The 25828-nt window shown below is 38.4% G+C and overlaps 1 protein-coding gene and 1 long non-coding RNA gene across 3 annotated transcripts in view; one reads left to right on the top strand and one right to left on the bottom strand.

Moving 5' to 3' along the window:
* Positions 1-11502, bottom strand: part of gse1b (Gse1 coiled-coil protein b) — a 255712-nt gene extending 244210 nt beyond the window's left edge. For both annotated transcript variants that reach the window (XM_034040808.3, XM_034040807.3), the window contains exon 1: positions 8699-11502. In XM_034040808.3, coding sequence (XP_033896699.3) covers positions 8699-11068 — 2370 coding nt within the window. In that variant the 5' untranslated portion in view covers positions 11069-11502. The remainder of the gene's footprint in view (positions 1-8698) is intronic.
* Positions 10031-22136, top strand: LOC131698772 (uncharacterized). Its single transcript, XR_009307784.1, has 3 exons — positions 10031-10142; positions 10228-10393; positions 20776-22136. It is a non-coding gene; the product is annotated as an uncharacterized LOC131698772 (long non-coding RNA).
* The last annotated feature ends 3692 nt before the right edge of the window (positions 22137-25828 follow it).

A 25828-nucleotide genomic window follows, 5' to 3' on the forward strand; every position in this document is an offset into this window, starting at 1 on the left:
TTTGTAGCAAAAGCCTTCCTGCTCCTCTTTACTTCAGTAGATAATTGCTGAATTCACAGTAAGATTCACACGTAATCAGGATCCCTAGAGCTACAGAGCCAGCATGCTGTGGTTTGAGTTCAAATGGTTAGTGGTGATATAAGGGTGCAAAGTGGATCTTCATAGGCTTCCCTCTAACCACATGTTGCATGCTTTGGGAACAAAAAGAAAGATGTATTGGGTGTTGCTGTCTGTTTCTATTTAGATGTGTAATTATGGTGTCTGATTATAATGGGTCTCTAGTTAGACATTCAGCCTCCATATTTTAAAAAAAACACTGACTATTGTACATGCTTTTAGGAGTGTAATGCCACATTAAAGAAACTAAACCACACAATACATGGAACTGATTCTTGGGTTACTTTGCATGAGGAGCAAGAATATATAACTATTTTGCTAAAAGGCAACATTCAAATTAGACGGGGGGGATCAAATATTCATATCAGTTCTTAATCACATTTATTCATTATTCAAGAACCATTCGGTGGACTGTTTTATCTGATTTTGTACTTTGTATATGTTTTTCATTGAATGGCATGCTGTTTATATTTAAATGATGATACCTTTTATTGGACAAACATATAGACATTGAAAAAATATAAGCTTTCATGATCAAGTACTAGGGGTGCTACATTGAAACATGTATTCATTATCCAAAGGTTACATGTTTTGAATTGTGTGTAAGTGTTTAAATATTCTAAGAAATATGCATGTAAAATGTAGATGTTGTCCTTAGTGTTTATACAGTAGTAACTATACTGTGTAATGTTATGTATTTAATATTCATTATTTATTCATAGTCTATTCATTAGCGTTGTACATATGCAGTCTTATTTTTTATTTTTATTTTTTAAAATAATTTAGTCGTTGCCAATTAGTTTTTATTATTTTCTCCCCAATTTGAAATGCCCAATTATTTTTTAGGCTCAGCTCACCACTACCACCCCTGCGCTGACTCGGGAGGGGCGAAGATGAACACACGCTGTCCTCTGAAGTGTGTGCCGTCAGCCGCCCGCTTCTTTACACACTGCGAACTCACCGTGCAGCCGCCTCAGAGCTACAGCGTCGGAGGACAACGCAGCTCTGGGCAGCTTACAGGCAAGCCCGCAGGCGCCCAGCCAGACTACAGGGGTCGCTGCTGCACGGTGAGCCGAGGACACCCTGGCCGACCTAGCCCTCCCTCCCCCCTGGCGACGCTCGGCCAATTGAGCGCCGCCTCCTGGGAGCTCCCGTCCTCGGTCGGCTGTGGAATAGCCTGGACTCGAACCGGCGACGTCCAGGCCATAGAGCGCATCCTGCACTCTAGCGAGTGCTTTTACTGGATGCGCCACTCGGGAGCCCCACATATGCAGTCTTATACACTATTGGTGTGCTTTTTGTTAAGTGGTTACCAACATTCCCTTATATGTTAAAGTCTAAACATTTAGACTTGTTTTAAATGTTTAGGAAATTAAACGTAATCCAACACCCCTACCACATACTGTAGGCCCATTCATCAGGTAAAAGTGGCTTTGAGAAGAAGTAGGTATGCAGAAAGCATAATAAAAAAGATTTGCAATTATGTGTGGGTTTGTGTGAAGGGGGCGCTTTTGGAGCTCGATAACATATGTCAAGTATATTTCTGTTATAAAGTTATGCAGGAAATCACATTTTGAGCATACTTAAAGAATATGACTTTATTTAAAAACAGAAGTATAAAATTGTCAATATAAAACTTTCAAGGCCTGAGGAGATTGCCCTCTCTGTACAAGACCTTACTGCCTCAGTGGGCTTTATCGTTCAATTATAACAGTACATTAACCCCAGATCAGTACCTTTCTTCAGATTTCATGGCATGCTTTAGCTGTAGCCTTCAATGAAGATGCTGACTAGACACCTCTACCCAGTAAGACTGCACAGACGGCAATAACAAGACTTTGATAAGGCCTGTGCAGGAATGTGTGAACCAGATGGCTCAGAGGAGAGCTTTGTCTCACCTACATGTGAACTGCAGGCCTTGTTCAGCCTTCATCACCCACAGGACTGTCAGTTCTTTTTCTAACTCTCTATCTCTTCCTCTAATACAACTGACCTTCATGTCAAACACCTTCACAGCTGGCACCGAAATGCAAAGCAGTACAAAATGAAATGCACTACAGTATATAGGGTTATTGGTCGTGTTCTACAGTCATCCCTAACATAAGATTAAATAAATACTAGCAAGACCATTAACTGACCCTTGCTTTCTAAATCACTTCATTATTATTATTATTATTATTATTATTATTATTATTATTATTATTATTTGCCTAAACAATATACATTTTTAATCATGATATCAATACATCCACACTTCAACTGGATACTTGTTTTCTGCTCGGGTTTTTTAGATCCTAATTATCCAAATAGCTTTTTGTATCTAGTAGTAGTAGTAATAATAATAATAATAATAATAATAATAATAATAATAATAATAATAATAATAATAATAATAAGGACTGGCGTTAGGAAAGAAAGCTCTTTTGTACAGCGGTATGGCCGCTATGCTTTAGTGTGAGAGGTCCCGGGTTCGCGCCCTCCCTGCGCTTGTGTGTCGACTGCCTAGCCCTGTGTGATGTGCCTGTCTGGGTTAACCGAGATCACTACAATATATATACACACACACACACACACACACACACACACACACACACACATATAGTAGTGAGTCAATTATACGATCAACCATACTGTCTAGTCAACCAAACGCACCTGTAATCACGTGATGCATTAAGTGCAGTGTATTGCGCACACAGCTTCTGCTGCTATAACGGCTACGAGATTTAGCTGACAAAGAAAAAAGAACCAACAGACTGAGGCAAATGAAAGTCATAGAATTATTCACAACACCAAAACCTTAGATGGAGCATTGTGTGCTTTTAAATTGTTAAGCAAATTAAAACTATTCTATTTCGTCAGTAAGGGCTGGTTATCCCTTCTGTTATTGAACAGCTAAGAACTCTTATTTTATTGATTTAAATTGCATGTTATTACAATGCCTTAACAGCAAGTATCAAAGTATAAAAACATTTTACTGAATTTTTAAAGTTTAAAGATTCCTAAAGTTCTGTAATGTGTCAAAGTTATACTGAATTGCCCCATAACAAATAGTACCAAGTTTGGTATATGGTACCTTTTAATTACAGCATTTCATTACCTTAACTGTAGGTGTTTAAGTTCTACAGAATTGCATTAATTTAATCATTTGTAAAGCTTTTTAATTTTGTATGCTTAACATGATACAATCGGTTACTAGCTATATATCATCAGTAGCTAGGCTACTTGTGTGTTAACTTTATTCTATACATTATTAAAGGTACAGTTGTTGTTAATACCTGTTTGATTATCCATCCATACAAATCAATATTACATGATGTAAAATGAAACCACTTCAGGGGTGCTAGTGGTTTTGAATTGCTTTTTCTCCGCACTATTCTTTGACATGTACAGTACAGCAACATTCCTTTGGGCTTAACAGTAGTCCTTTTCAGTTTTTAGTGGCCTTTGACAGTCATCTCCCTTAATCCATGATGATGAGATATGTGAACCTCCAAATCAGCCAGCAGCAACTTCTGTCAACGGCGTTGTCAGACAGTGGTGTTGAACATCTTAGGGCACCTTATACCCACACTAGCAGTTACCCCATGGTGATTTTTTTCTGAAAGAAGTGCTACAATTCTGTTTTCAATGCGACAGTCAGTAAAACTTAGTCTAGTACCCGCCTCCCCCTTGCAATTCTGGGTAGCTCAGGGCTACCAGATACACATTTAAATGAATCTACAGACCCAGGCTCCGTTCATTAAACAACATTTCCTTTTAAAAACTTGATACAATTTATTTGATAAAGCAGTGTAAATTCAACACCAAATCCTTGACTCCTGCGTGAAACCCTGATTAATGTGGCTAACAAGCTTGAACGTCAGCCAACATCAACCCAGAGAAGGAAACCCAGTTCCTTTAGAGAAGGCAGCCACTGTACTTTATTGGCAGACATGACGGGGTTACTCTCTTCTGGGGGCCCTGCTGTTGCTATGCATAGACAATGACCGATGACCGGTTAAGGAAGCATTTCCGTTTTCCACAGTGACCTCTTGCCTTGTGTCCTGGAGACTTCTGGTAAATTATAATTGAGCAAAGAATATATGCCCAGAGTTTTTTTTTTTTCTTTTTCTGGGAAACCTAAATTAATCTCTCATCAGGGCCATTTCATTGTGTTTGGTTGTCCGTGACAATGTATTGTGGCATTTAAAGAGTAAGTAGTTAAAAGCTACTTTTTTTTTCTTCTTTGCAATAGAAATGTGTCTTATCAACAGCATGCCTCTATAAAACGTTTATTTTATTAGGCAGTACTATACTCCTCCACCTAGCTGTACCCCCTTCCACTCCCCCGCCTCCAGAGCCTGCTCCTTCTCCACCCTTACCCCTCAGTGGTGGAACGACCTACCCATGGAGATCAGGACAGCTCAGTCCCCGACCACCTTCCTGCCCCTCCTCAAGACACACCTGTTCAGACAGCATCTGTAAACATTACAACTCTCAACCATGCTGGACTATATGGCACCCACTTGTACCAGTATTCGCTCTTGCTTATAAGTTCCTGCATGCTTTAGTTTGCTCTTACTTGAATTGATTTTATTGTACTTTCATATCTGCTCTTATCTGTATGATATTCTGTAATGTGATATTTTATAATGCGATAACATTTGATGTGATATTTTATAATGCAATACTTTCTAATGTGATAACTTGTAACAATTGTAAGTCGCCCTGGATAAGGGTGTCTGCTAAGAAATACATAATAATAATAATAATAATAATAATAATAATAATAATAATATGGCTTTTTCCAAATTAGTAACCACTGTTTATTTGAGGCATTGAAGCAATTTTAGTTAACATCATAAAGTGAAGCAGGCTTTTTGGCTGTGCAAAATGTACTCCTAACATGTTCATATAAAATAACATTTTATTTCACTGTGGCTAGCATTTGGCCAACATGTTCAAACACCAGCAGGAACTGAAAATGTGTCAATTTGCACTGGTTTTACTGTCATCTACTAGTGGTGTCTACTTCAACAACCGTGGCCTGTTACAGTATGAAGACTTGGTTAAATGCATTTCATTTACTCTTTTTAACAAACCTCATCATTCACTGTCTGTGTAATATTTGTTGCACACACCACATGGCTGATATTAAAAATATTAACCATAGCATACAGGTATATATAAGCACTAATATAAGTTGGTTGAGGGAAAGAATTAACTTTTGTCCAAGAAGTTGGTGGACATTTCAGCAAGACAGCTCCCCTTTTAATGTGTCCAAACCTAACCAAGACTAGCTGAAATGCCACACTTTTGAATTCATCACCAAGGAAGAATAGGGGTGATGTCTACAGCAGCCAGGGGGACACTGTTAACTGTTTTTTGTGAACAGAATCGGTTGTAATTACATCTAGAGAAGTTAATAATGGTCTCTATTTACAAAACAGTTTTAATGTTTTTATAAGGGCTGTTTTTGATTTATAAACATTCTCTTAGGTTAAACAGTGTTTTTATAAACATTACAAAATAAATAAATAAAATAAGTAAAACCCTCTCGGAAACGGTTGAAAAAGTCTACATGAGCTGCAAACTTGATGCAATTAATCAAAATGGACTTCCCTTAAAACAGTCAATAATGTTGGGAATTGGGTCCAATGTTTCAACTTAGTATTTCAATAGAAGCTGGTTGTTCCTTTCTACAGTTCAGCTGGCTTCAGTCACCTGCCAATTGAGTCATCATCCCAACATGACCGCTCCTCACACTTCCCCTTGAGGCAAGAAAATGTTTTATAAGGGTAGATGCATTATGCCAGCTGCATGTGTCTTTCTTTCTTTATAAGGCATCATGTCACATCTCTCCAAAATCAATATCTAAGCAGCACTCGTGTGTCGCCATATCACATTTCATTTTGAGACTGTAGATGTTACGTGAAACAAAAAAAAAAGCCACTCTAATCATATCAGAAAAAAATATGAACATGTCTGCTTCATACTAAAGGCAAGCACTACACTATACTGTTACCACTATGTCGCTTCAGGCACCATGTCTTTCTCATTACAATGCTGTATAGCAGTCGATGGTGCATTCGATTTAAGGGTGTCAGAATTTCACAGTTAATGTACTGCAGCAAGAGAAATGCAGGAAAGGTAAAAAGGGCATGCGACTACTCCTTCAGAATATATTTCAATAAAATTGAATATTTCAATAAAATTACCGGTAAATAGCAAACGTAATTAGTTATCACAATGCAGAAGCGGTTGTTACCTTATTTAATGCATATTTGTGTAGCGCTCTCTTTCCCTCTGAATAGATCCCTTTCAGTGGAATGTCTAAGGGAAAGCACTTTAAAGAAGTGGGTCTGTTTTTAATTGGTGAAATGTAGCACTGTCTCCTGCACAAAATGCTCGATCTCTTTTCAAAAGGCAGGTCACTGTCAGCAATACTTAAATCCTTCTTCATTTTTTTTTTCTCCCAATAACAAATATTCCAGGAAACAGAGGAAGCAGATGTGTGCCTCATAGTGACACGAAAGCAATGACAGACCAGCTCTCCAACAGATCACGTGTCATTCCACGACGGAGCACCTGTTTCCCAGTCCCAGTTACATTTCCAAAACCATGAAGTCATGCAGTTTGCAGTAACGTCACAGTGACTTCATCTTCAGTGCTCATTTTGCCCACCCTGCGAGACACTGTTGCCCCTTAACTAAGCTGACACGTCCCACAACAGGTGAAATAAAGTTTATTCAGAATGGTTCACCTGAAATAGACATTTGGCAGTGCTTCCCCCCATGCCTAAAGGAGTGAAAGCCATGGCTTTAAAAGTTTCCTACAAAGGCTTTACAATTTTTTTTTTGCTAAAATATTTTGATTCATACCATTTTTTTTGTAGTACACCCCAATATTCAGTTGTTCCAGACAAATCACAACACAGAAATTTGAATAACAGTTTTTTATGCAACAGTGTGAAATATTTTCCTCAAACACGCTTATTTAGAGGGTCCACCACCTAGCGAACTGGATGAGGCTGTAGGTGCCCCATAACAAATAGTACCAAGGGGTAGTCACAAAGGTGAAGAGGGGGAAGGCAGAGGGATGCAAATGCATTAGATTCAAGATAGGGGTTACTAATCCGTTTATTTTTCTCCGACAGGCAAAAATTGGATGGCATAATGTGAGTGGGGACAGTCCGTCTTCCAAAAAGTTTTAAAATTCATGAAAATACCTGCAGTTAGTCAAAGGGAGTGAAATTCACCTACAGCACAGGAAGGGAGGAGTTTTATTTAAAATGTCTACACAACCTTAATTAACGCATAATAAACAAGCAAGGAATTAAAAGATCCTCAGTACTTAGACGTTGATGCATTTCTGCTAAGTTAGAAATTAAAACCTAAAGTCATTTGAAACAGTTTAATTATTTCATTACCCATTCACCATGATTATCCATCTCTGAACCTTTACTAAAATGTGATTTGCAAAGGCTTTACTGCATTATACTAAACTTTGCGAAGCTTTTACCAGATTATACAGCAGCTAAGAACAAAGACACAAAGAAACCATACTTTTGACTGCAGACCAATCAGCCCACAGTAAACTTTTGACAGCTCTTGTATTCAAATGTAAAAAGACAAAGCTCTTTCCAATGCGCAGGACTATATACATTTTAAGCAAGAACAGTTTAAAATGTGTGTTACAGTACATCAAGTACATACTTATAGGAAGAATAGGAAAGAAAACACACAAGTTAAAACTAGGACAACTGGCAAATTAAGGAATATCAGTTAAAATATTATATATATATATATATATATATATATATATATCAAACTTTGTTGCAAACTGTACAGGCACCTGTTAGTTACAGTATTAGACACAATCATCTGTAAGACATTCAACTATATTGGAATAAAAAGTTGCTGCTATCAGAAAAACTAGGCTACTCAGGATACTATACAAAAAGCTACTTTCTTTCAGCTTGAGGAAAACGTTGTTAAACAAAAGGGTGATTCCATAAATATTCCCAATTATTTCCCAATTTAATGGTCAGGAAAATACAGCAAAGAATCTACGAGACCATAGTTTATAAAGCCAACCTTGCTGGAGTTAAATATCAAGGTTTTAGAAGACATCTGCTACAGTGTAAACAATGTGTCTTTGTTGTATTTTTTTTTTTTAAAAGGCGGTATTTAGAAATTACACAATTTAAATCAATTACTCTAAATAGTCCATGCAACTCAGTATCAGTATTAGATTACATAGTTTAGCCAAATCAAGTCAGTTATAACTCTTTTAATGGAAAGCATAACTAGTGTAGCAAAACCTTATCTCATCTGTTACAAGCTGAATTACCCCTAGGGACCCTCCATGCTGATTAGCTCTACCTCCATCACAGCACTTGCAGGAAAAGAAGTTTCAAACAACTGTAATTCAATCCTGTTTCTATATCTTTCTTTCTATCATGCAAGTAAAAGAGAATTTCTCAGATAGTCCTCTTATCAGCAGTTATTCTCTATTCATTACAGATATCCGACAACTTTCTTACCAACATTTTAAAACCCATTACAATGTTTGTTTCAATTTAATTTTATAGCAGACTTACCTTGTGTCTCCCAGGAGGAGAGACGCTGTCCACGAGGCAGTTTTGCTTCATGTTTTGGCCAGCCAATACCACAGCTTTACAATCCACACAAGATCCAATGGTCAATTTTTTCCCATCATCCACCACCAGAGCATTGCTCACCCGAGGAGCGTACAGAAAGACCGGCAGCCGAGCCACTTGCACCGTTTTTAAGCCCAGGCACCTTTTCTTCTGCTGTCTGCAGAAGAAGCACACAAAAGTGTCCACGCCGTACTGCCTGGACCATGGGCTGCTGGTTGGCTGGCTGCCTCGGCCTTCATGCTGAACCCATTGGCCTAACAGGTCGTGGTAACACAGCACACAGGTGGACACCAGGCCAGTGGAGTCAGCAGGCTTGGACATGGGTGCGGGAGGATGGACAGTCAAAAAGGGGAAGAAAGGCTCCCTCTCTCCACACCGGCCCGGTGGGTTCACACTGAGCTGAAACTCCCTTCCTGCTGGTAGCTCTACCCCGCATAGGTAACAAACCGAGATGTGGCCCATTCTGGAAGACTGGTGGCTCAGGCTACTTGACTGGGTTGCTGCCCCTGGGACAGCCTGGTGGTACCGACTCAAAAAGCTATTAACTGAGGTGATAAGCTCCTCACTTAGACATGCTTTGTAAGTTACCCATATATCCTCTAAAATGCTAAAGCATGTCTGACAGCAGTGTACCTTCCCGTTCTTAACAGCTTTGGCATTGGGAGGGCATGGCAGTAGATTTATGAAGGGAAAGTGCATAGTACTTGGGTTGCTATTGAAAACCTTGGAATAGGTCACTTTAAGATCTCTGCAGCAGTCTTCGCCACACAGGTAGCAAGCTTCACGAGCCGCGGCTTTCTCCAGCTTGTGGTTTTCGCTGTCTCTGGGTGCCAACCCTGAAGTGCCAGCGTTCAAGGGGACCACATATAGGCGTTGCAGAACTGGCACATTAGCCAACTCAAAGCCCTGCCACTGCTGCATGAGGGAGGAATGGCAGCAATCACATACCAGGGTGCACCCACCTGGGCTGAGAGGCAAGGCCCCTGGGGGCGGGCTATGGAGCCACAGAAAGGGAAAAAAGGGCTGACTTGAGATTCTCTCCTGCTTCTGCACGTACACTTTATGCTGGTTATTTTGGGATAGTTTACTTCCACAGATATAGCAGGCACACTCCACCGCATTGCTGTTACTCAGGGACTTTGCTATTACACTGCCAGTCTCCCTTATCTGTCTGTTGAGCGCTATTACATGCTCCCTGCTGCTTGTGATATCAAACACTTTTTCTTGTTCATTATCGCTGGTTATGTTTATTTCATTGTCTGAGTCGGAATAGCCGCCGCGGTCTGAAACGTTCAATGCGCCGACAGGTGATAACGAAGCGGCTGCTACTTTATGACTTTGTAACATGACAAGGGGATCCCGAGTACTACAGCTGCTATCGAAAGTATGCTGGCGAGAGTCTGGATGCTTGGCATTCTCCTCTGGTAGCCGCTGCTTGTTGCGTATAATGATTCCGTTGTCTTGCACAGGTGTCTCGGAAGAAGGGGTGTCATAGGACCGCTGTGGAAGGCATTCCTGGAAGTGAGCCAGCGATACATATGCTTGAGCTGCGTGATTCATACTTTGCACAGAGCGGCCCGGCTGAAGAGCACTATCCGATTTCTGTGCGTCCTGGGCGGCGTAACCACCAACAAGGTAACGCGTTCCCATCTGAGAATCATGGCAACTTTTTATGTCGTTATATTTTGTAACTCCTTCTTTAGAAGTTTTGTTGCTAGAGGGCATTATGGTGCACTTTTCTTTGTGCATGACTGGTCTGTCAACAAAATCAAGCTCTTGATCGGACATATTTTCGTTATCAGACAGGGATGAAAAGTCCGATTCACGTGCGTCAAAATTTTGGCTACTCACGCTCATCCTTCTTTCCAGGTCGTAGGAGGTGTTCCATTCTTGGGGAATCCTTCTTGAGTCACACTGATAGGGTCTTTTCAGCCAGTACATTCGCTTTTCTATAGGGGTCCTGGTCCTTTCAAAGGAGTTCCACTGCTCCCCGAGAAAACTCTGACACACGGCGCACACTGTGACACATCCATCTGGGGTCACTTCTTCAGCCCCCGGCGCTGGCTCCTGGTGCTGTAAAAACGGGAAAAACGGAAAGTTCTCTATCTGGTAATTAACTTGAAGTTTCAGTTCTTTTCCAGGAGTTACACCCCCACCACAAATGAAGCAATAAACTATCCCAATGCCATTACGGTCCGATCTGGAACTGTTACCGGGTAAAGCGCTCTCTTCCCCGGCTAGAACAGCGGCCATGAGTCGGTGTTTTCTGGAGATCGGTGTAAAGTCTTTATCAACTCGGGGGTCGTTCATTTTTTCATTCAAATCAGAGGTGTTTTCCTAGTCGATATTTCATTTTAAATACAGTTAATGCCGTTTTACAAAAAAGTGCACAAATGTCCCGCAGCTGTCCTAAGGTATTGCATTCAAAATGCACATTATTAATTTAACCCATGTAGCAGCAATCACTGATAAGATTTATCAAAGCAACTGCGTTTTCCAGAAGAATACAATTCGCAAGTTATGACAGAGAATGTTGTAATCTATTTCTGTTCTTGTCCTCTGGATAGCAGTGTTCAAATTTCATTTATGCTGGAAATATCTGCAATGCGAATCGCAGATCGCTTCTCCAACTAACTTTCCTGTGCTCTCCAAACTTTGGCTGCTAACTCATTCACTGTACACAGCGCCATCTCCAATTTACTGGATCAATTTCAGGGACCCACAATGCAACTCCCAACAAACCACGCTGATCATAAAATAAGAAGTCTGGCTCGAGCTAGTATCACAGCCTTTTCTAATACTACAAAATCATGGCCAGCTGTTCTGTAGCGGAGGTGTGATACATAAACCCTTCCCCTCACTTGAGCAACAGGCTTTTCCCAAACGTTTTATTTAATCATTTTAAAAACATAAAATATTTTCTTTAAGTTAAACCAGTTTCATTTCGTTCTAATAATTTATACCTGTCTAGTATTTTTGTTGTTTTGTTAGTTGCCCAATGTTAGTCGGCATATGAAAGTTTAAAAAAAAAAAAACACAAAACAAACAAAAAAGAAACTGCTTAAAATGCAAAAATCACAACTCCGACTCAGTTTTTTAGGCGATATCAATTGATATGATAATTTGTAGATACATAAAAACTACCACTACTACGACTACTACTAATTATTATTATTATTATTATTATTATTATTATTATTATTGTTGTTGTTGTTGTTGTTGTTGTTGTTGTTGTTGTAATAATAATAATAAATGTCAGTAACATACATCTCCCACCAGGGCTGTGACAGACACCCCCTATATATTGTTGAAGCTGACGCCCTGGGATCCTTCAAGAAGCTGCTTGATGAGATTCTGGGATCAATAAGCTACTAACAACCAAACGAGCAAGGTGGGCCGAATGGCCTCCTCTCGTTTGTAAACTTTCTTATGTTCTTATATCTCCAGAATCTGGTATTCTCATTGAATTACACTAAATAATATTAATACCCAGTTTCATGACAATTGGAATAAAGGTTCTCCTGATTATAATCAAATCACAAATGTGTGTGTTCTAAGACATTAAACATGAGGCGCCTTTATTGCCTATAAATGAATTCTAAGGTCAGTTTTAAGTGTCTGTTTGGGTCAATCGCTTTACCACCTGTAGCTCGTGTGATCTCAAAGGGTGTTTTAGCTGTCTCAAACTTTAAAAGGCACACAAAGTTGTCCCAGAAAGACCTCATAGTTTGGACTAATAGTGTGGTCTTCAGTCTCCTACTGTGTCTGTGATTTTTCTGTGTTTATCTGTCCAGTGGTTGGCACAGGGGAACATCATTGTTTTATTTCAGCTGCATATTTAAAGGGGTTTTAGCTAATTCAATAATTCCTAAAATGTAACCTGTCATGCACTTTGCAGCTTTGAAAGAAGCACATGTTATAACAACACATCCTTTTTATTTAATTGCAATTTTTCCATACTGGGTTAAAGGAAGCATGCATTACTTTCAGACAGTCTGTAGACCAAGGAGGTGCAAACAGAACTTTCTTTGCGTTGAGATATCTTTTTTTTTTTTTTTAAATTAATCTACAACATTGCAATACCATGTGCTTCTTTTAAAAATGTAAGATCTTGGAAGAGTAAGGCAGGTATGGAATTATTTCATTAGCTATAATGTCCTGTTCTCTTTTTTATTTGGCAGTCAAACACTTTCAGAGACAAAGAAATTGATTATGTTGGCTGTGCCACTACCTTGAACCTTTAGTTCAATGCTTCAACTGAGTAGTGATATTTATTGCAGTGATATCTGTGACATTTTTAACCCTATATTATGATTTAGACGTTTGCTGAATATCAGTACCATACAAGCAGGTTCCAATTTTACACAAATATGTCAGTAACATACTAGCTGTAAATGCAAAATTAGAGCTATCAGTATTATGAATACATAGACCACCATGACGTACATTCACAGTGTACTGCTTGTATAAAAGAAAGCGTGGCATATGTATAGTTTGGCCCCTCGCCTCTATATGTCCATGTCATCACAGATATGCATCTCCCACACAGGGAAATAAGATAATGTTCTATCTTAGCTATCAGACTTTTTATGTATTCTATTTAATATATTATTATTGTTATTGTTGTTGTTAATCAACACATTGTATATAACCTGGTCAGTCTCCGGTAACTATGATGCTTTTCCATTACTCACATGTTACGTGAAACAAAACATTCTGTAATTTAGGAGTAAGCACTTTGTAAACTAGTGCTTTTCCAGTAAATGCTCAAAATTACCGACAACCACCCAAACAAAAGAAATTGTGAAACATAAGACTCACAACAGTAAGCATATATAGTATGTAAATATTTTGCATTTCTATTACCGCTACTACTTTACTGCATATTCCCCATAGTATTGACTGGAAACCATCTGTAATGAGAAACTTACTAAGGAGCTGTTGGGTTATGTTTTCCAATAAACTCCTCAGGTAACTTTCATGTTTCTGTTTGTTTGCTTTTGAAAGCAATTACACTGTACCGACAGTTTATATTTTTAAATTTGATAAACTTGGAATAAGTAGAAAGTGAGGATAAACATATAAAGATGGCTAGTTCCTCAAATAGGTATTTGACTTTTAAAAAAAGAGGTATTTGAGGAACAGCCTTTCAGTTAACAATTTTTTTTTTTTTTTGCACACTCTGCCTTGTGTAAACCGTTTTGCATTCGTAATTATGTTTGAAGGCCTTGAGCACAGGCCTGAAGCCAGATTTTATTACTGGGTTTTGTTTTGTACCGGTTCTTGACACAAAGTGACTGTCGGTGCTTTAGGGTGCACTGGCAAGGTGCTGCTGGAGGTGCAGCACAAATACAACCATCTTAAAAATAATTTGTATTCATGGCTTGGTTCTGAAGGGCACTGAGACAATCCCGTCTCATAATCTTATCTAATCCCATGTCTAATTTTCTGTCCTGCTCTCCAGAAATGCTCACTCCACCCTCAGCTACCTACTGTACCTGTCATTTGTTTTCAGGGTTCTCTGCCTCCATCACCACCACCAAACATGTTGCTCTCCGTCCCCCACTGCCTAGAACGACATCCGGTTGGCAATCCCCTGCATTCTCTTTGAAAATAAATCATTCATTTTAGCTCACAATGAACTTTCATACTTGCAGTGATTCCTAATAGAAATATGGGGAGGGTCAGGGTTCAATATGACTAAAACCTCACATTTTTTCCATTTGCGTGAATCATATCCTTGCCTTTGATTACCATGTCATAGCACACTATGAATCTTTTATTTAACATCATGTAATCAAAGAAGCTACTAAATGATATTGCACAAGTCTACCGGAAGCCATAATAGTAGTACAGCATTTCATGTTAGATTTCAAAATGTCACATTTTTCCAGTATATGGAAAACTACAAAGCAGTATGTCATTCAATATGTTAACGTAACATTATTCAGCAGATTAATGCTTAATATGGCAACCATTCAACTCAAAGAAAGCTTCCTTCCATCAGTGCTCTCTCCAAAGTTTACTATCTGATGTACACATATAAAAAAATAGTGAAATACTGAGGGAAGTGAATTAGGGTCCTATCCAACTTCTCTTGCAGCTTTGTGTTCTAGGAGATTAATTAAGACTAGGTACACAGCAAAATGAAACAGACAATTCAACTTTTTATTTTGGTCCCTGCCTACACACACATTTCACACCTTCTATTACCCCCAACACCCATCAGTCACAAACAACAGCACAAAGACAAACTCTTTAGGCTGTAGACGTTGGTAAAAGTAATTTCCTGGCCTAGTGTCACTGTTCTACTCTACTGGCTTCACAGATGAATCTGATTTATTTCTAAACCAAGGCAATCTACAACAGAGAAGGCACCGGGAACCTTTGGAATACTTGTTCTGAGAGAGCCCTACAATCATTGAGTCTTGTCTGAGTTTGGATCAGTTTGACAGGGATGGATCTAATGGCGAGGCACACAGGAACACATGCTGTACAATGATCTGCTTGTTAGAACAGCTGGGACACATTAAAAAGATACCTTGTATGAAATGGTGAAAGAAATTTCTCCTTACTGCTAAACATCAGTTTTCCCAAAACCACTGAATAATAAGTTACTGAAATTCCACGGTGAATAATTAATAATCAAATCTTTTTTCTGAGCTTGCTAAGTTTCTTAAAGGCAACGTTGGTGTTCTCCACACTTAGGATAAAACAGCAGACTACACTAGTGATGTGAAGAGAGTTCATATTTGACTTGAATATTGAGGGAAGCATTGACATTTGTAATAAGATGACCTTACTTATGAACCAGTTACATTTTTACCACATTTACAGAAGCTCTCTAATAAAGCTCTCTAATGAGTTTAAAGCATAAATATCTTAAAAATCCTTTACTTAACTTTTGTTTATGTTTATCTTAATACACAGTTGCATTAATGCTTCCCTCCAGCTGTCTGGCTTTAGACAAATTCAGTGCTGATGGGGTTGCTAACTAGTATCTGATTAGCTTGTGTGTTAAAGAAAGTCATGTTGCCTCTGAGTTTGTAGAATCTTGTCTCATACAGCAGAGTGTTGTTTCATTCTGGCGTATGCAAATAACAGTCCTCATACAACCCGAGTAGTTGTAGGTGGTAAAACCGAAGCCAGCAGAAGCACGTCAATTCAGTATAACACCTTAGGAAACTCTGCCAACCACATCAGGAAACATTTCCAGAGATGGACATCTATGATGGCCACATATCAAAGCATGTTTTTTTTTTTTTTTTTGCAGTACAAACTACCATGAACTAGTCAATATTAATAAAATGAACAATCCATAAAGATGTGCTGTACTGAACAATAATTATTTTATAGCCTTGGAAAACTTTAGCACAAGCCTAGGGTTAGGGCCAAATCTTAACTGTTTGGCATTTTGTTTTAAAGGCCTATTTCTCAGGTCCCGTTGCTTAATTATGATCCTTGTCTCAGCAATAGTGCTGTTTTATAACACCTTCTTACTGTTTTTGGGGCAAAGGCATATGGTAGCTGTAATTATTAAGTACATAGCCTTTCAAACATTCTTGTATGAGGTTTGAATAGTCCCCTTAAGGGGACTGTATGAAGTCAGCTTTAGGAAATTCAAGCCACAAGTCTTTTCCACAAAATTTTAGCAGTGCATGTATCATTACAATAATTTCATCTGTGAGAAATGAAATAGCACTCTTTTTTGTCATATGATCAAGAACGCTCTTGCTATCCTCTAGACAACAAACTACAATCATGTACCACAACAGCCTACAGCGTGTATGTATTGTACATAAGTGTTGAATTCATTGCTGTCATACAGAAACACAGATGAGACACATATAATAAAAATCAATGTGGCAGCTTGATCTATGTTTTACTTATTTACAGAAAATACTCTTATGATACCAGTGTATTGCCACAAAGAAATCTTAGCAGAACTATTGGCAGATCACAGCATTACCACACTGCAAAAAATATTCTGAAACCAAGACAATTGCCATGCTCCATTGGCAGACAATATTACTTGATTTGAGTTTTCTTTATTTTCTTCCTTATTTCTTCAAAACCACAATAATTTAGAAAACAATACCAGTACGTTGTAACTAGTCTGCGTTAATACTGTTTTTCTTCCTGGGCACAGAGTTGTGGAAGAAATTAAGTTGCTAGGAGGCATGAAAAAGTGCAAAAGCAAACTGATTTATGTCATTTGCTGGTTAAGGTACTCCATTAGCACGAGATGACAAATCAGTAGTGAAGATATATGGCTTACACTAAAGCACCCTGTCCAATTACTGTTAGTTTACAAAGCAACTGACCACTGCTTATTCTTTCCAGCTGTTGTTTGGAGCCATGAAGGATTTCAAGGGCAATTTTTAGAAACCAGCGCATCAAGTTCAGTGCAAATGTTTAATTTAAAACATTCTTTCCCCTATTCTATTATGGAAAAAAAATGCAATCAAATGAAACAGTGAGGCAAGGAAACATTGTTCTGCTTTATAATAGAAAGTACTTTCATCAGCTTTGTCAACACAGCATTCTCTTCCTTCCTTTCAGACAGGTTTTCTAATCTGCTTGTTTCCTCAGTCCTTAACTACGGCACACAGTCTGACTTTTTCATTTATTTATTTTTTACAGGGATGGTGTGTTTAATCTTAATGCAAAGGAGTACATACAAGGGCTTTTGAAGGGATAGAAAACAAGGGATAGATTGCATTTTTGTTTATACGAAGATGGGATGATTATCTATTCACTGATGCCAAGATATTTAGTACAAGGGGTAAATATATGCATTTTTGTATTGCACTTCAACATGAAACAGAAAGCTTTGGCAGTAAATTGTATCATAAAGTTTCTTTTTCTATTAAGGAATGTTGCTTCCTCAGAAGGTTAAGAGTTGATGAAAGGAATGCCTTAGCTTTGACAACACAAGCAAAGTCAAGCTGATTCTGTTGTTTACTTTAATAATGGTGAAATCCCTCAAACCCGCTACAGTTCCACAAGGTATACACTTCCCTTCAGCATAGACCACTGGCTAAGTAATACAGTGGAATGAAATACCATGGTAAGTGCCTAGCAACAAAAAAAACACCGAAAGCATGTTAAAACTTAGAGATGTAATGTAAAATGTGGGAAACATGGTAAACCAATACCATGGTAATGAATATTGAATGTATATTATAGGGATGGGAAATACATGGGGAACTGCTGAATTAATGCGCAAATTTAACATGGTCATTTTTATATGGAATTATTATTATGTGTGAAGAAACAAAGAAAATGTACATTAAACCATTAAAAACTGATTTAATGCATCCTGCATGTATAAAATATATGCTGGCAGTCTGCACATCTACAATCTAAACTAAAGAAGAATACAGCAAAAACACACCCAGCATAATATTTTTGTAAAAATACAACATCATTGTGAGATATATGAGCAAAGCAAAACATGTTTAGTAAGGTTTCTAATGTACATATAGCAAGCAAAAGCAATGTTTTTAGACTGATTAAATCAGACCAAATAAAGGGGAAGTGCTTGCCATTAGCCCTGTGATGGAGTGGATGAACCTCTCACAGGATTTTTAACATGTGAAAGGGGGACGGGTCATGGCAGTATGGCAGGAACAGACAGACAGCAAGAGATGTAGTCCAGTGCTTTTGCACACTATTATGGTTTGTGGTTGCAGACTTAATACTCTAGCTTCCCTTAAAATAAACTAATGCCTACAGACTCTCTAGCTTCAGAGCTCTGCCTTTCCTCAAAACTTTACACAGGTGAATCCTAACTTCATTGAATACATGGACTGAATTCCATACATTCTCATGTAGGGATTTCACAGATACAGGTCATGTGTGGGGTCCTTCCACTCTGTCGCAAGCCCTAACTTTTTATTTCAGCTTTTGTAAATGTAACATGCAGAGGTTGAACTGGCAGCCTAAAATTTCCCAATCAAGCATTAAACGCTCTAGAAAACACCCACATCTCCCCCGCAGGTTTCAGAATGTGTATCAGCAGAGTATCTCACAACACTGTGCATTTCATAAGTTAGCTAAGAAGTGCTGGTTTAAGTAGTGTCTAATTGAACCAGAAGACATATGGTTTTCAAAGATTAATTGTAACTCTGTGATTTATATAGTGTTGACTTCAATGTAAAATAGCAATTTGGAATTAGGAGTTACATGATTTTTTTTCAATTATAATATAAATCACTCCTCTTTTTTGATTCCAAGTATGGATTTTTTTTTTTTTTTTTGCAGTTTTAGTATAAAATGTATATTTTATTGCTGTAAACCATGGTAAAAGCATGTTGAGTACATTTTGAAATCATGACAAAGCACAGGTGTAGTGAATCATTGGGAACTATATTAAAGAATGGTGAAGAAGAGTAATTAATAATATAAGCATGGGAAACACATGGTTAGTGCAAAATGACTATGAACAAATACAGTACCATGTTATAACATGTTAAAAAAGACTACCAATGTTCGACCAGTCTATGAAATACAGGACACTACACCGATCAAGAGTCCCAATTAACTTCTAGTTTGTAACAATAACAACTGGAGAATGAAATCAGGTTGTCATCCTGGTAAAATAAATCTTTACATTTAGAGAAGTGCATGAGGTTATGTTTTTGTGTGTTAACTTTTACTTTGCACATAGTGAACCCTGGTGGATGCAAATGCATTACATCCTGGCTCAGAAGAGTATTGTCCATGCTCAAAACAAATAAAAGACTGTGTTATTAGTGAGGCCGGTGGTACATGTATATGATAGAGCTGCATTGTGCAGTTGTGTGATGGATGAGGTGATTCCGTTGTATGAACTCAGCACTGCTGTAATTCAAAGTAACTCTGTCATATCAGTTTGGATCAAATCCTGCTTACGTTCAACATCCTTTTATGTTCAGATTTGTATTTAATTTCATCCCCCCCCTCCATTTAAATCAGTTGAACACTAATCAATATTTTCTACTTTTCAGAACCTTGCAATGTTGTTGTATAAATATTTCCTGTATTGCATAAAACTATATTAACATTTTATTTTTCTAGGATTTTGGATTTTAAGTTAGTTTGAAATGGTAGAAAAAGGTAGTGATCTGCCATTTTGAATAAAGTGTCTTTCTGTTTTCGTGTCATACCTGCAGACGCTGGTCATAAAACATCTATTTGTTTCTATTTTTTTTACTTTGCTGTATGTTCACATAAGTACAGTGAATCTTTCTTTTTTGCAATTTAAAATTGCCCTCAGTTTTCAGTCGGGAGTTTCTGTCAACTTTTAAAAAAGAGTTCCCCAAAAACAAAAGTTAAAATGGTTCTTGTTAAGCATAGTTCAGGAAGAGAGATGTCACTACGTCACTTCCCCTGTGCTGCGTTACTCCCTTCATGGTATGGATTCACGGTATTCCAGTCAGCCAACATCTCTCCACTTTTGTCTTCTCAGCCTCTACAGCAGCCCCTAGGTTTATCATGGGAGTCTCAAATCGCCCTAAAATATATAAAGTGATCGTCTCACTTAGCCCAGCAGGCAAGCGGTCAAATATTGTATCAAAACACTTGACATTTGTATTTTTTAAATTGCCCATTAAATTTACAAATCTGTTCAATAAAAACATGTTCTACTTAATATTGGGGTGTATGCTCCTGAACCTCTATTCAAGAGCACTAAACACTCTACACACTGGCAACAGAGCAATGTATTAAATAGATGCAGAAGACTATGGAAACAGCTGACAATGGATAAAGTGAGAGCATAAGCCATATTTTCTGAAAGGAATAAAACCATTTTAACTACATTTTTAAATTAACTGCTTGAGTACCTACAATAATCAAGTAACAACAAAATTGCATGAATCCATTTTCATTCCTCTTAACTTTAAAAACCTTATCACTGGCACCAGCTGGTTTCAACCTTGTTTTAGGCCCCTTAATAGTATTGGGGAACTCAACACTTCAAAAACAGTTCATTTTTATATCCATAATACATATGTGTCTTCTTTCACTTTCAGGTGTGACATGACGTGATTGACATAACCTCCTGAAGCAAGGTTTTTATTTTTTTTTTTTATTTAGTCGTCGCCAGTGGTTTTGACCCCGGTTTTCTCCCCAATTTGGAATGCCCAATTATTATTTTATATCCCGGTTCACTAATGCAACTCCCTCCCCGACTCGGGAAACGGTGGCAGACACACATGTCCTCCGAAACGTGTCCTGCCAAGCCGGCTTTTTTTGTGCTGCAGGTCTACAGCGAAGCCACCAGACCCATAGTGCCGGAGGACAACACAGATCGACCACAGGAGTCGCTGGTGCGCGGTGAACCGAGGATTACCCTGAACCCTCCCCACCCGGGCGGCGCTCGGTCAATTGTGCGCTGCCCCCTGGGAACTCCCGGCCATGATCGGCGATGGCATAACCTGGACTCGAACCAGCGATCTCCAGGCTATAGGATACATCCTGCACTCCATGTGGAGCGCCTTTACTGGATGCGCCTCTCGGGAGCCCCCTGAAGCAAGATTAAAACATTGTTTTCTTCTCTTAGCATATAAGAGGAGGTAGTCTTGGAAAGCATTCGTCAATATTCAGTTTATAAGGATTTTGGGAACAGGTTCTCCATTGTAATCCAAGTTTACCGCTGTAAATTTTCAGTACATGTTTTCACTTACTCTGCAAGTAGAATATATGTCAAGCCAACCTTCCCTTTACCCATTCAGTCAATCAGAGGTTTACACATTATAGTGGCAATCAATCAAATTAAAATACGTTTCCGGACGCATGTATTAGACCAACAGTAAAGACACATAACAACAATGAACATTGTATTTCAGAAACTAAGTGGGTTGGGCTTAGTCAGTGTTTGGATGGGAAACTTGCAAAGAAAGTCACCTGTTTTAATACTAAAAGAAGCCTTGTACACATTTTTGACACATGTTTCAACTACATAGCATTCTCTACACATTAAAACCTGTTTCTTAGTGTTAGGTGGGTGAAAAGAAGCGATCAGTTTGACAGTGAGAAGTCACCTGTTGATCTTCAGTCTATCTGATCGGTAAGTGGCAACAATCTAATTGGGCATTTCAAATCAGGTTGTCAAAATTGTGCTCTTAGCAGCCTGGCGTTAGTAGGGCACGTGTGCTTGGGGTGCTGTCCATGTTTATGACCCGTCTCTTCATTGTGAACTAAGGTCACTAAATCACGCTTCTCCTCTAGGGCTTCATCTATGAGCTTGTACAGTCTTGGAAAAGAGAATCACATCACACTAGGAATCTGTCATATAGGTTTACACAAAACAGTTTAGCAAATAAGGTGAACGGAATGTGCCTTCTTGAAGCTGTATGGCTCTCCCGAGGCCTCCTCAAATAAAGGCATTCTGGTTCTGGAGTGGGAGACTTGCAAAACAGTTTCCAGCTTTTCTCTTCCTGTGCCGACCTGCTGGAGTCTGCTGTTATTGTTGGCAGGGTGCCCTTAGAAGAAATATCCCTCCCAGAGAAGTGCTAGGAAAATACTGATGACATGACACCTTCTGAAAGGTCCTAGGAACAGCCATGAAACAGTCATCCTCAGATAGCTAGCTGTAGTCTGTTCAACATAAATACTAATATAAATTCATACATACTGGTGTAGGGGGACTGGTCCATTCCCAAGAATAGCTTAGTTTTTATTTGGTATTGAAAATATATTTAGTAATATTACCAGTTACCATACATTTAATCTGTTGAACATCTTTTTAAATAGTGTTTTTACCATATGAATAAAAACCAATTAGTGTATCAGCTGACCGAAGGCAGAATAAAATATCAATACAGCCGAGGTCATTTACGTCATGAATCACAGGAGATCTGAGAATGTAGCTTGATTGCATTTGCCCCTCATAAAGGTTTAACCACCATCATTTTGCAGTTTTCCCTATTAAGTCTATACATATCTCGCTGGACTTTACCATGCTTACCTATGATATTTCATGTTTTTATAATGCTTTTACTATGGGGAACCTTTACATGGGACTGTGTCCTGAAAAAACATGCCTTAGGATGCACATTGCACCCGTCTGTGATAATGAACCTCAAATTGTATAGTTCACAATGCAGGTAACTTTATTACGTATTTTCAAGTCCATTAACACCTAGTAACAGACCTGGAGTCAGCCATGTAATAAACAGAGTATATAAGAAATATTATTCTAGGAGTGGGATTATCAAAAGTTGGTTTTATTTAAATAACTGCAATTCGTGCCATCAGTGCAAGTACATGTTATCTCTATATCAATGGTAATCATAAAGCTGACATTTCATGTGTCATTTCAGGTGTCAAACCCAAGCAAAACTGTTAATCACAGACTTTCAGAAACTTCAAGTGATGGCTTCAATTATTAATTATTATTCGCTATGAAAGTATAACAGTCAGAGCAAATTAACTGTTTCCACACTGTACTCTCTCATTGCCACGCACATAGTTTACTAGGCTCAGCACTTTGTTCCTGTCTGTGTACAGTGTGTAATGTCACACTACAAACAGCCATGAAAGGACTGCGTGCAACCATAGTACGGCATGAATAGACAAAGGTTATCTTGCCCCTACACAGCATGCTCTACAGGGAGAACCGGGGGGAGGTTTTCAGGAAAGTCACAGTGTAACAAAGTAAAGAGAAAGTACACAAGCTGTTTAAAAGGGCATAGTTCAATGAATTTGATTCCATATAAACACATCATTGGAGCCAGCTTTTAAACCCCAGAGCCTTACTGAAGTAGGAAAATATTACATTTCGGAATGTGCCTCTCTCTCTTCTTGTTAACCATTGTTAGCATGTACAGGTGGATATGTCTCCTCTTTAAATGATCCCCAGTGGCACATCCAGGAAAGGCTTTACTGTGCACGATTGAAGGGTGAGTCATGCAATCTGGAGCTCGCTGGTTTGAATCCAGTGACTGGTCAGGCACTTCCCAAATCCAGGCAGAGATTTCCCAGTCTGGGCCCTTGTCTCTAGGGTTCAGAGTAACTTGGTTCAGAGGATTTGCAGAGGCGATTGGCTTGACAGGGGTTACCCATTGAGCCTCAGTCCTTCTGATCAGTATTAGGAGACATTCTAATTAGACATTTGAAATTGGGTAACAAAAAAAAAGAATGGGTATATCCCAATAATTGACCTTCTAGTGGGATTTCCATTCCATGCATACTTGTTTCTGACCACAAGCGAATATGAAATGCATACATTTTTAGATTCCGCCCCCCACCCCCCATTTTATATAATCCTAATTTCCATTATCCCCAGATTTTAATATATCACAGAACTATAGTTTCATCGCAACTGGTTAATCAGTTGTCTAGATATATACGTAAAAAATGTAAATGTGACATATCCTCAGTGGAGGATTATTAGTTTTCATGACAAAGAGAAACTGGAGAGTCATTCCTTTAAACTTGAAAGGCTTTATTTAACTTCATCAGCATCTGCTTTTTCACAAACCCACAAACAGAATGCATAGGTGCAAATGAGAAATTGCCTAGCAAGTCCAAGCATCTGCTACAAACTGTATCTGAGTCCCATCTAGGCTTGGATGATACCTTGTCAACACTTCTGCCAACTACTGATGGTAGTCTTTAAAAGCTGTTAGTGAAAATGGCTGACAACTTGTCTGTAGCAAATGTTGGGAAAAACATGAATCTGTGATGAAAGCAACTGAAGGGGCATTATGGAGAGCAAACACACATACACATTACTCCGCTGTAGATTCATTATCCATACAATGTGAAAAACACTGAACCACAGTAAACACCAGATTAATGCCACTCAAAGAGAATTATCAGAGAATACACACACCATGCCACCTGGACCAAGGCTGATTGGTGAAGGAGCTCACAGGCAGCATGACAGCTTTGCCTCCATGCTGCAGGAACTACAATAGCAATAGCAGGGAGCCTTCATGAACTACCAAACGTGTGCATTATCAATATTGTTGAATTATATTTTAGTGACAGTTTTGTTTTTGGTATGTGTCCATATGTTTCGCCTTTCTACCTTGCCACACGGAGAGAGGAATTGAGGAATCAATGGCTTTGTTCACATAGCCAGATGTTTTTTTTAGGTTTTTTTATGGAATTGGCAGTGGTAGTAAGTATCTTTACAGTAAATTATATTTTCATATTGTTTTAAATGTACTGTTTCTAGGACATATGTAACATGGGCTAGATCAGTCAATGTTTCATTGTATTAGTAAGCACCAGCTCCATCTAGTGAACACTGTATTCCCAGCAAAACTAAAGGGCTCACAGTTGACAGTAACTAGATGGCACTTGTGTTTACGAACATACTGTAAAGACACTCTGGCTGATCTATGAATAAATGTCTATGGCTGGCAACGACAACTGAAGAACAGCTTCTGAACTCAATACCTTACCTTATGAAACAAATTTAAAAACAGTAGTTTAGCGCCTGTATTTATAACCAAACTAAATATCATAACAAGGTAATGGGGTAGCCAAAAAAATATATATGAATATTAAAACAATTTCTTGAATTGGTACATAAAGCATCTTGAATTGAAATTGGTTTGTAACAGGATTATTTCTTGAAGGGCAAAACTCTCTCCTATATATATATATATATATATATATATATATATATATATATATATATATAATTAAAAACTGCTTACCCAACATGAAGTTGCACAGGTGCTAAACTGCATGAATGAGCTAGGCAAGATTGTGCTTCTTATAAGCACCATAATAAACAGCAATGCAGCAAATCCAGCCCATTTCTGATTACAGCAAGCTACTTCCAAACTGTTTGAAACAAGTTTTGGTTAACTTTGGCACAGAAAATAATCCTATGAATCCCAGGATATGTCTTAATGATTTGTACTTTGAATATCAAGCCAGGAAAAAGTTCAGTTCCACACTGGAAAACACATTCCAAGATAATGCTGTTCTATCCATTGCTATTAGGAGTTTTTATTTAAATATCTGAACATCATTAATTCTGGTTTCCAGTTACCCCAGTAAAATTAGGGAAGGACAAAGGAATGAGTTTCTCAGTATCTCACGTTTGCCTACAATTACTGTTTT

This window comes from Acipenser ruthenus, chromosome 19 (assembly GCF_902713425.1).
Source record: "Acipenser ruthenus chromosome 19, fAciRut3.2 maternal haplotype, whole genome shotgun sequence".
NCBI lineage: Eukaryota > Metazoa > Chordata > Actinopteri > Acipenseriformes > Acipenseridae > Acipenser > Acipenser ruthenus.